We start from the raw sequence: 15,209 nt of genomic DNA, 5'->3' as shown, positions 1-15,209 counted from the left end.
GTTTTTAAGGTAATTATACTTTTGTCATCATTGCTGCATAATTTGTAATCTATGAAAGAATTAAAATAAATATGAAAAACTAACCTTGAAGCTTGATCTTTTTTAGCGTATGTCACCCTTTGAGATCAAACACAAATGTGCCAGTAAAATTTTAAATGTTAGCATAAATGGCTGATGATCTAATCCCAAAATTTTTCGAAGTGGCTGGTCCTCAAAGTGTTAAAGGGAGATGGTGGCAGCCTTGCACTGATATTTTTGTAAATCCATATCTTTGCCATTTTTTGTTCAATCTCATGGTAATTTTGCACGCTTATGTAAAGAGATCTAATATGATTCTTTTTTTTAAATTCGGAATTTTTAATAACAATCTAATGCAGTGAGATAATTTTGAATTTTTTATTGCATTATTATTTTAAGGTACACTTTTTCATAATTTCGAGGCAAATTTTTTTAATGGTAAAGTAATCTACACTAATAGGTGTACAATTAAGTGCAGTAACTTTTTGGTAAATTAATACTGTTATTTTCTGTGATATTTTGGATTCGAACATATTTAAAAAGCAAACTTTTCAATATATTATCAACCACAAAACTGCGTATAATATCTCGATTAAAAATTTGTTCTGCTTAAATATTGCTTCAAAGTAAAAGAATAGGTGTGCCAAATTTCATTGCAATCCTTCCAGTAGTTTCTGATATATGTGTTCCTGAAAGCAGAAAACCTTAAGTTGCAGAAAAATCATTTTAAAGTTTGGATGGAGAAAAAAAAAGTCATCTATCATACCTTAGCTAAAACTGCCCATATCAGTATCCCATTTCTTCCGCATCATCCTCTACAGCTCTTTTAGCTTCTCTGCTCCTTTGCCTAGCAATTTTTTGTATGTTCTGGACTGAAGTCTCCGCCTTGGCAATTCTTTGCTTATCAATGATCTGCAGTATCTGCTCAGTGAAGACTCCAGGTGTAAAGCCCAACTTGCTGAGGATGTGAAGTTTTGCCACATTCCCATCATTAAACAGTGCTGCAGCTTCCAAAGCAGAAATCTTCCCCACCAAATTGTAAACAAACACAGTCTTTGGACATCTTTTGCAAATAAGAGCACTGAAACTTTCATTTGGGTTCTGTGTTTTCCCACGCAGATATTTTTCTAGCAGTTCTGGTGAAGCCAGTGCTCTAAAAGTTGGTTTAATGGCCATTGAAACCTCATAAGGAAGGTTATTTTTATTGGTATAAGCTTCCCCTCTTTCCTTACTTTTCAAAAATTTGCACCATTCATTGGAACAGAAGCCATGCTGAGGTGTAGTATCTGTCGACAAGTAATGAAACCAAATGGCCCATACTGCTTTCTTCATACTGTCCAAGCTTGTGAGGTTAAATCTAATTGCAGCACCATAATAGACTTGTAAACTGTCAATTCTCTTCTTTGTTAGTCTGATTTTACCTCCCAGAGGCTTCACATCCTCCAGTAGCTTTCCTTTATTGTCTGCAACAAGTCTTCAGAGTCGTCTCCAGTTTATCAATAGTGCAATCTTTTCCATAGGGCTGACTTTCAACTACATTCTTGAAAGCACTAGAGTCTCCATCTCCTAAATACTGTATGTATCTTACTCCACACTTTTGCAAAGATCTATGGAAAATGAATTTCATACCTACAGCTTCCATCCCATCACTGGAGCCAGCATAATTTCTGCTACAAACAGCTTTATGGGCTTCTTGCCATTCTGTTTCTTTAGCTGCATCAATACATTTCTTGTGCAAGGAACATGCAGAACAATATTTAGACATCACCTCTCAGTCTAATACCTTTCCAGTGTCGACACTAATGATTGCTGAAACTCCATGCAGTGAAGTACGCCCCCTCTTCATCCAGGAACTGTCACAGGAAACCACTATATCGTTGCTATTAGTTGTTTCACAATTTTCTTGAATTGCCCCCAGGACTACCATTTTCATGCTCTCTTCACTTACTTCTGCAATTGCATTGAGGAGAGCAGTATTCATTGCAGAAAATTTTAGGGGAGGACCAGCCATGTTCATTATACCACATAAAAGGTTTCCACCATCTCTTCCAATCCCTACAGATCTTAGTCCATAAGCAAATCTCATATTGGCTTCATAGATTCTATTACTGACCTTTGATGTCTTGAATGGTCTACCAGCATTACAGTTTTGACACAAAATCTGCAATGTGCAAACCAAACCTTCTCTTTCCATCATCAACCAAATCCACATTTCCTCCACAAACAGAGCACTTGCAGGCATTCCTAAGCGCTTCTGCCACCATTTCCAGATCCACAATTCTGAAACCTGTATTTCTGTCATGATTTGTTTCTTCTGACACAATCCCTGTCCCAAGTTTTATTTTAGATGAACTTTTTTAGATGCACTTGGAGACAAGCTAATGTTTGCATCTGCAGGCCCGGCCCTAACTTCAACGTCAGTTTTTTGCTTTATATTGGACATATGGGACTTACTATATTTTTTAAATATTTTACCAGGTCTAGGCATTGTAAAAAGGGATCAACAGATTCAACCTTGCACAAAGAATGGCACAATAAATCAAGCATCACTCGAATTCCACTGAACAGCACAAAACTTGTTTACAACACTCCACAGCCTTCTATACCACACTGATTGAACCAGAAAATGGCACCACAGCCTTCTTTACAAAACTGCTGTTATGTATACAAAAACTCACAGCCTTCTAATGCTATATTTTCTAGGTTCACAGGCCAAATTCTGTAATAAAATTTTTCCTCCATTTGGTACATTGAAAAGCGGGCTTGGCGCATTACACTGCTTAGAATTTTAATTTTTTTTTTTTATGACATTTGTAGTTCGAATTTCAAGGAACCAATTTGGGATAATAATCTCAATTATATTTACTATCAAATAAGCAAATAAAAATAATTTGTAAATTTTTCATTATTTCTGCCACCATCTCCCCGTAAGTTTTGAATTAGAGTCAAACACACTGCTATTCTCATATGAACCATAAGTCATCTTGCATAAACAGGGTATATGCGTGGGGGAGGGGGGAGGGGGGAATCCCGGATTTCCCATTTAAAAGTACACTTTCTCCTGGGTGAAAACACACTTTTACTGTAGAACTTATCAATACATTGAATTGTTATGGTTTTATACACTGGTGTAGAATTTCCCGGCACTTTACAAATCAAAACTTACTGGGGCGGGAGGGGTGGGGGGAGTTTTGGAAAGATCTGTGATGTGCAAAACATGTCCCACCAAAGACCGCATGTTACCTTCCAAAGCATTGAAATCGAGATTGCAATGCGCTTTTGTATGCCAGTCATAGCTCAAGTCAAGTGATCTCACCAGCCGATGACAGTGGATGTTCAGAGCATAGGACACATGATGCAATCAGCCAATAGCAACATCACTGTTAAGTAGTGCGAACACACAAATTGTTGTGTTGTTGTTGTTGTGGTCTTCAGTCCTGAGACTGGTTTGATGCAGCTCTCCATGCTACTCTATCCTGTGCAAGCTTTTTCATCTCCCAGTACCTACTGCAACCTACATCCTTCTGAATCTGCTTAGTGTATTCATCTCTTGGTCTCCCTCTACGATTTTTACCCTCCACGCTGCCCTCCAATACTAAATTGGTGATCCCTTGATGCCTCAGAACATGTCCTACCAACCGATCCCTTCTTCTGGTCAAGTTGTGCCACAAACTTCTCTTCTCCCCAATCCTATTCAATACTTCCTCATTAGTTATGTGATCTACCCATCTAATCTTCAGCATTCTTCTGTAGCACCACATTTCGAAAGCTTCTATTCTCTTCTTGTCCAAACTATTTATCGTCCATGTTTCACTTCCATACATGGCTACACTCCATACGAATACTTTCAGAAACGACTTCCTGACACTTAAATCAATACTGGATGTTAACAAATTTCTCTTCTTCAGAAACGCTTTCCTTGCCATTGCCAGCCTACATTTTATATCCTCTCTACTTCGACCATCATCAGTTATTTTGCTCCCCAAATAGCAAAACTCCTTTACTACTTTAAGTGCCTCATTTCCTAATCTAATTCCCTCAGCATCACCCGACTTAATTTGACTACATTCCATTATCCTTGTTTTGCTTTTGTTGATGTTCATCTTATATCCTCCTTTCAAGACACTGTCCATTCCATTCAACTGCTCTTCCAAGTCCTTTGCTGTCTCTGACAGAATTACAATGTCATCGGCGAACCTCAAAGTTTTTATTTCTTCTCCATGAATTTTAATACCTACTCCGAATTTTTCTTTTGTTTCCTTTACTGCTTGCTCAATATACAGATTGAACAACATCGGGGAGAGGCTACAACCCTGTCTTACTCCCTTCCCAACCACTGCTTCCCTTTCATGTCCCTCGACTCTTATAACTGCCATCTGGTTTCTGTACAAATTGTAAATAGCCTTTCGCTCCCTGTATTTTACCCCTGCCACCTTTAGAATTTGAAAGAGAGTATTCCAGTCAACATTGTCAAAAGCTTTCTCTAAGTCTACAAATGCTAGGAACGTAGGTTTGCCTTTCCTTAATCTTTCTTCTAAGATAAGTCGTAAGGTCAGTATTGCCTCACGTGTTCCAGTGTTTCTACGGAATCCAAACTGATCTTCCCCGAGGTTGGCTTCTACTAGTTTTTCCATTCGTCTGTAAAGAATTCGTGTTAGTATTTTGCAGCTGTGACTTATTAAGCTGATAGTTCGGTAATTTTCACATCTGTCAACACCTGCTTTCTTTGGGATTGGAATTATTATATTCTTCTTGAAGTCTGAGGGTATTTCGCCTGTTTCATACATCTTGCTCACCAGATGGTAGAGTTTTGTCAGGACTGGCTCTCCCACGGCCGTCAGTAGTTCCAGTGGAATATTGTCTACTCCGGGGGCCTTGTTTCGACTCAGGTCTTTCAGTGCTCTGTCAAACTCTTCACGCAGTATCATATCTCCCATTTCATCTTCATCTACATCCTCTTCCATTTCCATAATATTGTCCTCAAGTACATCGCCCTTGTATAGACCCTCTATATACTCCTTCCACCTTTCTGCTTTCCCTTCTTTGCTTAGAACTGGGTTTCCATCTGAGTTCTTGATATTCATACAAGTCGTTCTCTTATCTCCAAAGGTCTCTTTAATTTTCCTGTAGGCGGTATCTATCTTACCCCTAGTGAGATAGGCCTCTACATCCTTACATTTGTCCTCAAGCCATCCCTGCTTAGCCATTTTGCACTTCCTGTCGATCTCATTTTTGAGACGTTTGTATTCTTTTTTGCCTGTTTCACTTACTGCATTTTTATATTTTCTCCTTTCATCAATTAAATTCAATATTTCTTCTGTTACCCAAGGATTTCTACTAGCCCTCGTCTTTTTACCTACTTGATCGTCTGCTGCCTTCACTACTTCATCCCTCAAAGCTACCCATTCGTCTTCTACTGTATTTCTTTCCCCCATTCCTGTCAATTGCTCCCTTATGCTCTCCCTGAATCTCTGTACAACCTCTGGTTCTTTCAGTTTATCCAGGTCCCATCTCCTTAAATTCCCACCTTTTTGCAGTTTCTTCAGTTTTAATCTACAGATCATAACCAATAGATTGTGGTCAGAGTCCACATCTGCCCCTGGAAATGTCTTACAATTTAAAACCTGGTTCCTAAATCTCTGTCTTACCATTATATAATCTATCTGATACCTTTTAGTATCTCCAGGGTTCTTCCATGTATACAACCTTCTATCATGATTCTTAAACCAAGTGTTAGTTATGATTATGTTGTGCTCTGTGCAAAATTCGACCAGGCGGTTTCCTCTTTCATTTCTGTCCCCCAATCCATATTCACCTACTATGTTTCCTTCTCTCCCTTTTCCTACACTCGAATTCCAGTCACCCATGACTATTAAATTTTCGTCTCCCTTCACAATCTGAATAATTTAGGAAAAGATAATCGTTTAAATTAATATACATAGTATTGCTACAAGAAAAAAAAATCTTTCACATATAGTGGTGGTCTCTAAGATTAACAAGCTGCAAGAGAAGCTAAGCTTTCACATATAATGTTGATCTTTTCTGTGTGTGTTACACTTTAAGATACATCACACAAATGTGCCAGCAAAACTGTCTTATCTTCTGGGTTTGAAATTCTCCTAAATGCTCGTCCTCAAAGAGCTGATTTTTAAATGAGTGTCAAAACGCTCTGTTATTTAAGAAATTCATCAAACACTCTCATCCATAGTTCATATTGTATAAAAGGAAATTTACTTTGAAAGTAACGCTTTTCAAACAACCATTCGGAATATTTTCCCGCGACCTGTTAGAAATAGTTTTGTTTCAGCAGTTGCCAGAGTGTGCCAGAAAACAAGTGTCACTTCATTTGTGCAGCTATGACAACGCAGGAAGCCCTTTTTTTATGTATGTGTAAAACATTAAAAGATCTTTCATTATGTCATAAAAGAAACAAGACATTAGAGGACACTCCAAGAACATCAGAATTTCGTGAACGATACTAAAATGCATAATTCAGCTTAAAGTGTACATTCGTATGTCCAGATTATGCTAGAAGATGAAAACGTGCACTTCAAATGCAGCAAACAGCTGAAACTAGCCAATAGTGTGGAATTAAACACTTCGTTTCAAATAAATGGACAACCTCAGCGGTAAAGATTAATAAAGCCAAATTTCTTTAGCAAACCGACAAAAATAACTTCATTGTTCTACAAGGCGATTAATGCTTGACTGTCAGAAAGGTGGAAATAAAATTTGAAACTAATAACTTATTTTAGCCTTCCATAGTTACATGAATGTATTTTAATTCATTTGATAGCTCCCACCAACAGAAATCCATTTCATTTGACATGAGAGCAATAAACGAAGAGGAAACGGCAAAATCACTAAATGTAAACAAGGGACATGTGGAGACCACTCACCTCCCCACTAGAACTCAGACTCCTCTGTGTATCAGTCCCCGATCTATGATATTTCTGAAAGGTGGCAATACTAGATAGTGGCATCCCCCTTCCCCTCAGTCTAGCAATGAGGTAGGACGCCCAAATTTAAATCGACTTTTCAAAAAATGTTCATTTTGTAGCGCACATCTTTCTGAAGAGTCTGGTACATAAAACACACGTCTTCGAGGAAATGTAAGGCATGTTATTTGGTCTTAACTGTGCCAAAGTGCAGAGCCACACCTTCACACAGCATTCTTCAATCACACGTCACTGTGTTTCGCTCTGTCGAATTCAAACGTGTATATTTTGTGATGGATGCCATCATACTATATTCAGGACAGTGGAAACTAAAATGTCCTATGGTGCCTCTCCTGCTTCCAGTCGGCCGGTTTGACATCCTGACCCTCCCTTTTAAAAAAACCTCTCAATTTCTACTGGATAGGATTACTTGTAACTGGGAGAACAAGAACTATTCAGAAAATTCGCACTCTTTATTGGCTTTTAGCTAATAACTTGCTGGTTTGTGAGACATAAAATTAAATATAGGACACACAAAACCAGGAAAGACAAGAGACAAGCAAGACAGTACACATTTCTTCAATCCTTGGGTAAGTCCTAGCATGTATTTCTCTCTAATCCTGCTTCGGCTTTACATGGCATGCTTTCCTTTCTGCAAAATGATATATTACCTCATCAAAGTTCGTCAAACATTTTGCTACACGAAAAAATTAAATGTCGTCGTCTAGTACTGAAAAAGCTGTTAATACAAATAGTTCCCAAGACTGGTGTGGTTTCTCGAGCTGATTACCTGTATTTTGTCACTGTCTGCTAGATAAAATGAAATAGGCCTGTCTAACATTGCAGCAGTTGTAATACACACTGAATAAACAAGACGTGTTTTGTAACAAATGGTCATAAATATGACACAAGAGAATACAATTCATAAAGTACCAATATCAAATAACTATTAAATCTACTACAAGCAAAAAGCTGTATGTTAGGAAATAGTTTCACATTTCATTCGTATGCTCCAGCTTCTCAAGCACAAGATCGAAAAGTAGTAGTACGGAATTTTTATATAAATTTGGAATCATCATATTCTTCTGTAATTTGTATGATGACCCTGTTTCTTCGCCTTCATCATTCTAACAAACAATCTTGTCATCATCACTAATTCTGTAACTATTCCTGTCAATGTCAAAACTTATTCTCCAATTAACTTCACTAACCCTTCCACAATCACCGGTTTAGTTTCCTGTGTTCATTCTCCGATTAGCAGTTATTGCGTGTTCCTGCAACACATTTTCCACGCTACTCCCAGAATAGAAATTAAGCGTCTGTCAGCTAGTGACTGCACAGCTGGCCCTTACTGGTGTAGTGGTCTGGCTAAAAACTTTGTCAGATTTTCATTTGCCTGGATACATTAAGAAGGTAACATGTAATCTTACTCACTTGTTATTCCTGTTAGTCGTTTATTTCCACTCTGGTAATATGAATCTATGGCTTTCACTAGTAGTTAAACAATGCTGATTATTCGCAAACCCAGTGACTGTAATTCAACAGCCTGGCTTTATTCTGCTCAACTCGCATAGCCCCATCCCATTTTGTCTGCAGGAAAATTTATTTCTAGATTTGTTGGGGATTCCACTGGCAGAGGCATCACATACACTATGCATGTTTTCAAAACTCGACTTACAATACATTCAGAAATCAACTTAGAATGTTTTCAAAAATGTTCAAAAACCATCAGGGACGCATTTCAAAATCATAAGAATAATCGATAGACCAACATGTGCTGGATGCTATGCACTTCGTGAAACAATGTTTTTTAACCTTGAAACTACCACCCGGGGCAGGTACCCTGGTTTATCCCCGCCCCCCTAGATATGGGCCTGTTGAGCAGGCGTGAATCTGGCAGCTTGTGCACTACAGTAGAATTTTTCCGGGTAGCAACTGGCTGGTTGCTGCTACTGCTTATACAGCTAACAGCCACACTTCTGTAGCCAAAAGTGGTTGAAGGTACTACTCATATGCAACTCAAATGCACTTGGGCACGAGCCTGGTCGCAATTGCTCAAACGAATCTAATGTAAAAAGTTGTGACATCGCACTCATCAGAGGCAATTTGTTGTTTCGAAGCATTGCATAGTCTTCCTAAAGTCTTTGACACATTTTGCAGTTGGCAGACTCTTGTATGAGCACTGTGTTTTGTTGTTGTATATGGTTCATTTCCTTTTCCACTTGAGTTTTATTTTCGCTTCCTTCTCTCGTTCATGTTTTATTGCTGCAATATTATTCTACAGTACCGGGCTACACTAATATCCTTTGTTATAATATTGGTTCTTACCAGTTAAAATTACAAAAATTTAACTAAAACAATTAAAAATTCCCGGAATTCTAAAAAACTCTTGGGTTTTTCCTGGTTGAAAAAATTCCCTGGATTTCCTGGCTCTCCCAGTTGTCCTGGGACATGCAAACCCTGATAAAAGGAAATTTACTTCGAAAGTAACACTACTCAAACCACCATTCCCAATACTTTCCTGCGACTTGTTACAAATGTAAACTGATGTGATGTCACGCTCATCAGAAGCAGTCTGTTGTTGCTGTTGGGAGACAATTGTGTTTGAAGTGTGCTTTGTTGTTGTAAATAGTGCATTTTCTTTGCGACTTGAATTTTATTTTGGTCTTATTCTCTCATTTATGTTTTATTGCTGCAATATTGTTCTGAAATAGCGGGCGGAAACTAAAATTCTTAGTCAGAATATAAGTTCTTACCAGTCAAAATTATAAAAATTTACCTGGAAACTGAAACTATGAAAAATTCTTGGAATTCTAACAAATTCCCAGGTTTTTCCCAGATATTTCTCGGTTATCCTGGAGTGTATACACACTTATACATACAATGCACAATTGCTTCACAGTGTGTTTACACAAGCCAGGTGCTTGGCAATGCTGCTAAGGCGTTGCAAAAAGATGGTTCAAATGGCTCTGAGCACTATGGGAGTTAACATCTGAGGTCATCAGTCACCAAAAAGACGGTGAGAATTTCATAACTGTTTGTCAAAGACTGTGGCAGTACCATGGGGAGATTAGTTACATTAACACTGCTTGCTTGCTTGGCTTACACTTTAAATCTCTCGTACTTGGGAAAGAGAAGCTGATACAAGTTTATGCTCACATACTTCTCAAGTTACAAGTGACTAGCAACAAAGTGGAAGTTAAACTTCTTAGTTAAAAGATGAACAAGAGTTCTCAAGCCTAATCAACTGCTATGTCACCTGTGTTCTGGATCACAGTTTATACTCCATGCAGGTCCCATCATTACAACAAGGTTTTTAAATCTATTAGAAAATAATGGGATTTTCCTTAGGATTAGGATAAAATGTATGTTTCTTGTACACTGTGACTTGATGCCTACCCAGACTAAATATGAAATCCAAGTTTCAGTACAAATGTAGTCTATATTTTTGTATATTTTACTATATTTTTACCTAGAATACTTGCCTAACAAGTGCAACAGCATCTATTGGGTTGTCATCTTGTTCAAACTTTTCTACAGCTGTATTCAGAACCTCGTTTGTGAAGTCACCCTCCAGCAGCTGAGATAATTGTCTACTAATAAACACTTGTTGTTGATCTGAAAATTAATATTGTCCGTTTACCAACTGATGTCAGACAATTAAATCTACAATTAAAAAAACTAACTCTCCACTTACTGAGCATTATTCGTGTAGGTCTCCGTATAGCTAGTTTATTCCTCTGCTGAATTGCTAGACACTTCCTTATAACATCACCTTTTGCATAATTTACATTGGTGCAATCTGTGTTTATATCAGCTGCACTTTTATTATGTACATTAATGTATTCATCATTAGTGTCTCCTGGGAGATTACTACTTCTAGACTGTCCTAACGACGTTTTGGATTTGCTACAAGTCACAGAACCATCTTTATCATGTTGCTGAGAAGGTGAAGTAGACATCTGATCATCTACACACTCCTCTTTACATTTATTTTTATCTGGAAGCAATGGTACCAAACACAAAGACTTAGAGTCTGATTTACAGCTGACGTTAGATGCATCTTCTGAAGTAGATGATTGAACAGGAAATTTGGCTTCATTCTCAAACTGAGTTTGATAACACAACTGTTTCTCGAACAAACATGGTGCCAATTTCTTGCTGTTACTTTCATCTCCAGTTTCATTCTTTATTTTTCTCTTATTTCTCCCTGCTGAAGGGCCTGCAGCTCCATAATCAATATCATCTTCCTCACTGTCCAACTTTTTCACCTTTGAATGTTGAGCAGTTGCAACTGATCCTCCTGCTAATAAGGCTTCATTAATGTCACATTTCTCTCCTTCAACATGGTTCACATCTGATGTTGATCTGCCATCATCGCATTTTTCAGTTTTAACAGTATCTACTTTTATTAAGTCTTGAAAGGAGTCAGCAGCTAAACACTTTTCATCCTTCAATTTCTTCCTTCTCTTAGTAGCATGAACATCCAATCCCTTTTGTAATAATTTGAAGGTTTCAGACTTTTTTAACCTGGCAGACCGTCTAGCTGCTTGTAAATGGGTCGAAGGTTCTTCTAACTGCTTATCATCAAGCCTGGTCATTTTTAACTGCCTTTTGCTAGTAGAATTCACTACTGTATTTGCATATGATTCAACCTCGGTTTTTAATTTCTTTCTTGCTCTACTTACACAGTTCACACTTTCAGTTGCTTCTGAACTGGAACATTTTGTTTTCAAAGTATGTTTCTCTTTCATACTGACAGTTCCAACATTTAGAGGCAAAGAGGGCAAACTCCCAGCTACTTCATTTACTGTAAGACCCGTGTTTATAGTTTTTGTGTTCTTCTGTTCATCTTCTGTTGTTCGTTTTGTTTTTTTACGTGTTTGTTTCATGGTAGTAACCACTGTTGCTTGTGTGGGGCTCTGAAAATTCTTATGTTCACTTGAACTACCTGAGCCTGAAGCTTGAGGTTTTGGTTTGTGGGCAATTCTCTTTTTTGTCCTCTGTGGTATGTAATATTCTTCACAAATAGTTTCTGCAGTATCTTTCACTTCTTCCTCCACATCTCGTTTTGAAATACCCAATTCTGATTGAGGTATTTCTTCTACAGGGATGTCATCTTTGTTTGATTCCTGTTGTTCTTTAATGACTGGTTCTTCTGAAACAGAACAATTGATTAATGACTTCTGTATGTTACAGGTACCGACAACCGAAATTCTTCCACACTTTTGTGTGGACAGATTTTCCTTTCCCATAGTTTTTGGATGTGGACTTTCTTCTTCAAGTTCTCTTCCAGGTTTTTCATTTACACTTATGTCACTATTTTTATGGTGATCACTTATTTCATGTTCCATTGTGCCTTTTTGTAAACCAGACCCCAAAGTCAACAATTCTGTACCCTTTATATCTTTACAGATTTCTTTGGTATTATTTGAACAATGTTTTTCTTCAATATGTTTATGTCCGTTCATAGTTCGATAACTTTCAGACTGATTAATCAGTTTGTTGGCACCATTCTCTGTTCCATTACAGTGTTTGGACAATTCACTGTTAACATTTGACATGTCTGGCATATCAGTAGAACCCATTTTTCTTACACCACTCTCACTCAGAGCTAAACTATCCTTTTTGGGCACATCATCATCAATCTTTACATCTGAAACTTGGATGAATAACTTTGTATTGCAATCATGAAGCACATCACAACTGTCCACTGTGCAATCTTTTGTGCTAACAGTAGTAATCTTTGGGTGAGCAAGAGAATCTGTAGAGTCTTTAGAAGAAGGAACTGAATTTCTCTCTATATCCGTTTCATTCATTGTTATGACCTCTGAAATGCTGCCACGTGAACGACAGCTTAAGCGACTACCAGAAAATGTAGCATGATTTGTTGTTTCGCCATCTGAATTACATGAAGCAGACAAACAGGTAGATATGTCTGAAATGGTCTCACCAGCTTCAAAAATTAAATTTCTCTTTTTATCTACATATTCAGCTTCATGTTTCTGATCCAATAAATCAACACTTTGCTCAGAAATGCAAATTTCTTGCCTACACTCAACAGGTATATTTATTTCTACCTCTTCATAATTAACCACCATTTTATTACTGGTTGCTATTTGAGGAATAAAATACCTAGCATTACTGTGATCAGACACTTTCTTGATGTTCCCATTGTTGTATTGCTTGTTACAACTTTTCTCTCCATCAACGACGTCATGATTCACTTTTGGTAATTCGCATATGGTTCCACTGTTGACACTGTTTTGAGGTACATCTATCTTAGAACAGTTATTAGACCCAAATGTTGGCTCGTTACGACATTCATAATTTGACCCTTCAGCCTCAAAACATTGTGATGATTCACTACGGGCATTTACGGATTCTGGGCTAGAATCATCATCTGAAACACTTAAATCGCCCAGTAATTCTGTGTAAGCCAAGCGTGATTCAGTCTCAGTATCTTTCCTCTCAAAGTCAGCTGCATTGTTACTTGTTGACAAATGAAATACATCTGGTGTGGCTAAAGAACATTCTGAACTGTTGACAGTGTTTTCCCAATTACATGTTGAATCTACTGTCATCAGTTCATTTCCAGCATCATTTCCATCCTCTTCTAATGACTTTTTAGTCTGATTATCCATTTCTGGCTGAAAAATGTGTACTAGAGTGTCATTTTCACCATCCTTCTCATCCTCCTCTAGTGACTTTCTAATCTGATTATCCACTTCTGGCTGAAAACTGTGTGCCAGAGTATCAATCACATGAGATTCTTTAAGTTCCACTTGGTTTTGTGTCACACAAGTTAAAGCACGTGTTTCACATCGTAAAATATTCTTCTGTGTGTGTATCTTCGCTTTCTCGTCTTCCTGGGGGACAATCTGTTGATTTTTACAAGCCAACATGTCAGGGTTACATTGTAATTGTGAAATTTTATTTTTACTGCCAGAAACCTCTGTGGCACCACTAGGTTCCTTGTAGTGATAGTTCACTGTTTCAGTCATTGTTAATCTTTCTTCGACTTTACCAGATTCTGGTGTGCTCTCTTCACTGCAGGCAGAGACTGGAACAGTGTTCACAGTTTCAAGAAAACAGCCTGATGCTGTCTCAACAATGTTGCTATTAGAAGAAGATTGGTTACTTGCTGAAACATGCTTCCTGTGTGAATGAATTGTCTTCAAAATGTTCTTCCTCAACCTGCGACTTCTTTGGCAATTTTTCTTCTTGGCGAATTTCAAGAACTTTTTACTCTCAATTATTGATGTTAAATTACTCAAAGACTTCACAAAATCATGTGTAAAAACATCACTATATTTTGGGTCAGGTAAAATGTTTTTTGAATTATTCATTTGTTCTTCAATGGCACTATGGTGCTTGCTCGAAACATCTTTTCCAATAGAAAATCTTGCCAACACATGACTGTACTTGGATGAACACTCTTCGTGACAAACTCTTTTTAGTGGTTCAATCTCCATTTCACAAACTCTCCTTAGTGGTTCAATTTCTGTTTTACAAACTCTCCTTAGTGGTTCAATTTCTGTTTTATGAACTCCTGCTAATGGTTCAGTTTCTGTTGTACAAACTCTCCTTAGTGGTTCAATTTCTGTTTTATGAACTCCTGCTAATGGTTCAGTTTCTGTTGTACAAACTCTTTTTAGTGGTTCAATTTCTGTTTCACAGTTTGGATTTGTTCCTTCCGTATCTTGACCATAAGACTTGTTTGAGATGCTTTTCTTTAGTAAACTGTTTCTTTTCTCCCGCAACGTAAGACTCCCCTTCTTCATATCACTTGCCTGAGCTGTCTGCTGCTGCTGCTGAAATACTGAATTATTATTTGAGCAAGTCAGAGAAATTCCAAAATCTGCTTGAGGGCTATCACATTTCACAGAGGACAAATCATTGGTACGCAAATCTGTCGAACGCATGAGTGGAGAAGCTGAAACAGCTGCATTTTTGCTTGGTATGTCATTACCACCTGCAATCATAAACAATTTATTTCAGAACATACGTACAAGTTGCTAAATCATTGTGATTTTACATGAATTTGAATTAATTATCCAGAAAACTAACAGTAGCCGACTATGACAGCCACACGTCTGCAAACTTGAAATAGTGATACACTTTCAAACACCTCTCACACTTCATCTAATCAACACACACATTATCAATATAATTTAGGCCAATTATTACTTCTATTTTACAATGAAAAACAAACAAAAGAAAAAATGGACCAGCAAAACTGTAATCTACTTG

At 37.6% G+C, this 15,209-nt stretch overlaps 1 protein-coding gene across 3 annotated transcripts in view; it reads right to left on the bottom strand.

Annotated features, from left to right (window-relative positions):
* Positions 1 to 15,209, bottom strand: part of LOC126415972 (uncharacterized) — a 296,810-nt gene that overhangs the window by 130,572 nt on the left and 151,029 nt on the right. For all 3 annotated transcript variants that reach the window (XM_050083470.1, XM_050083472.1, XM_050083471.1), the window contains 2 exons: positions 10,654 to 14,931; positions 10,442 to 10,574 (listed from right to left, as the gene is read on the bottom strand). In XM_050083470.1, the coding sequence (XP_049939427.1) occupies positions 10,442 to 10,574; positions 10,654 to 14,931 (4,411 nt within the window). The remainder of the gene's footprint in view (positions 1 to 10,441; positions 10,575 to 10,653; positions 14,932 to 15,209) is intronic.

This window comes from Schistocerca serialis, chromosome 1, assembly GCF_023864345.2.
Source record: "Schistocerca serialis cubense isolate TAMUIC-IGC-003099 chromosome 1, iqSchSeri2.2, whole genome shotgun sequence".
Classification (NCBI taxonomy): Eukaryota; Metazoa; Arthropoda; class Insecta; order Orthoptera; family Acrididae; genus Schistocerca; species Schistocerca serialis.
The sequence above is the reverse complement of the archived record's forward strand: the minus strand, read 5'-3'. Positions and strand labels throughout refer to the sequence as shown.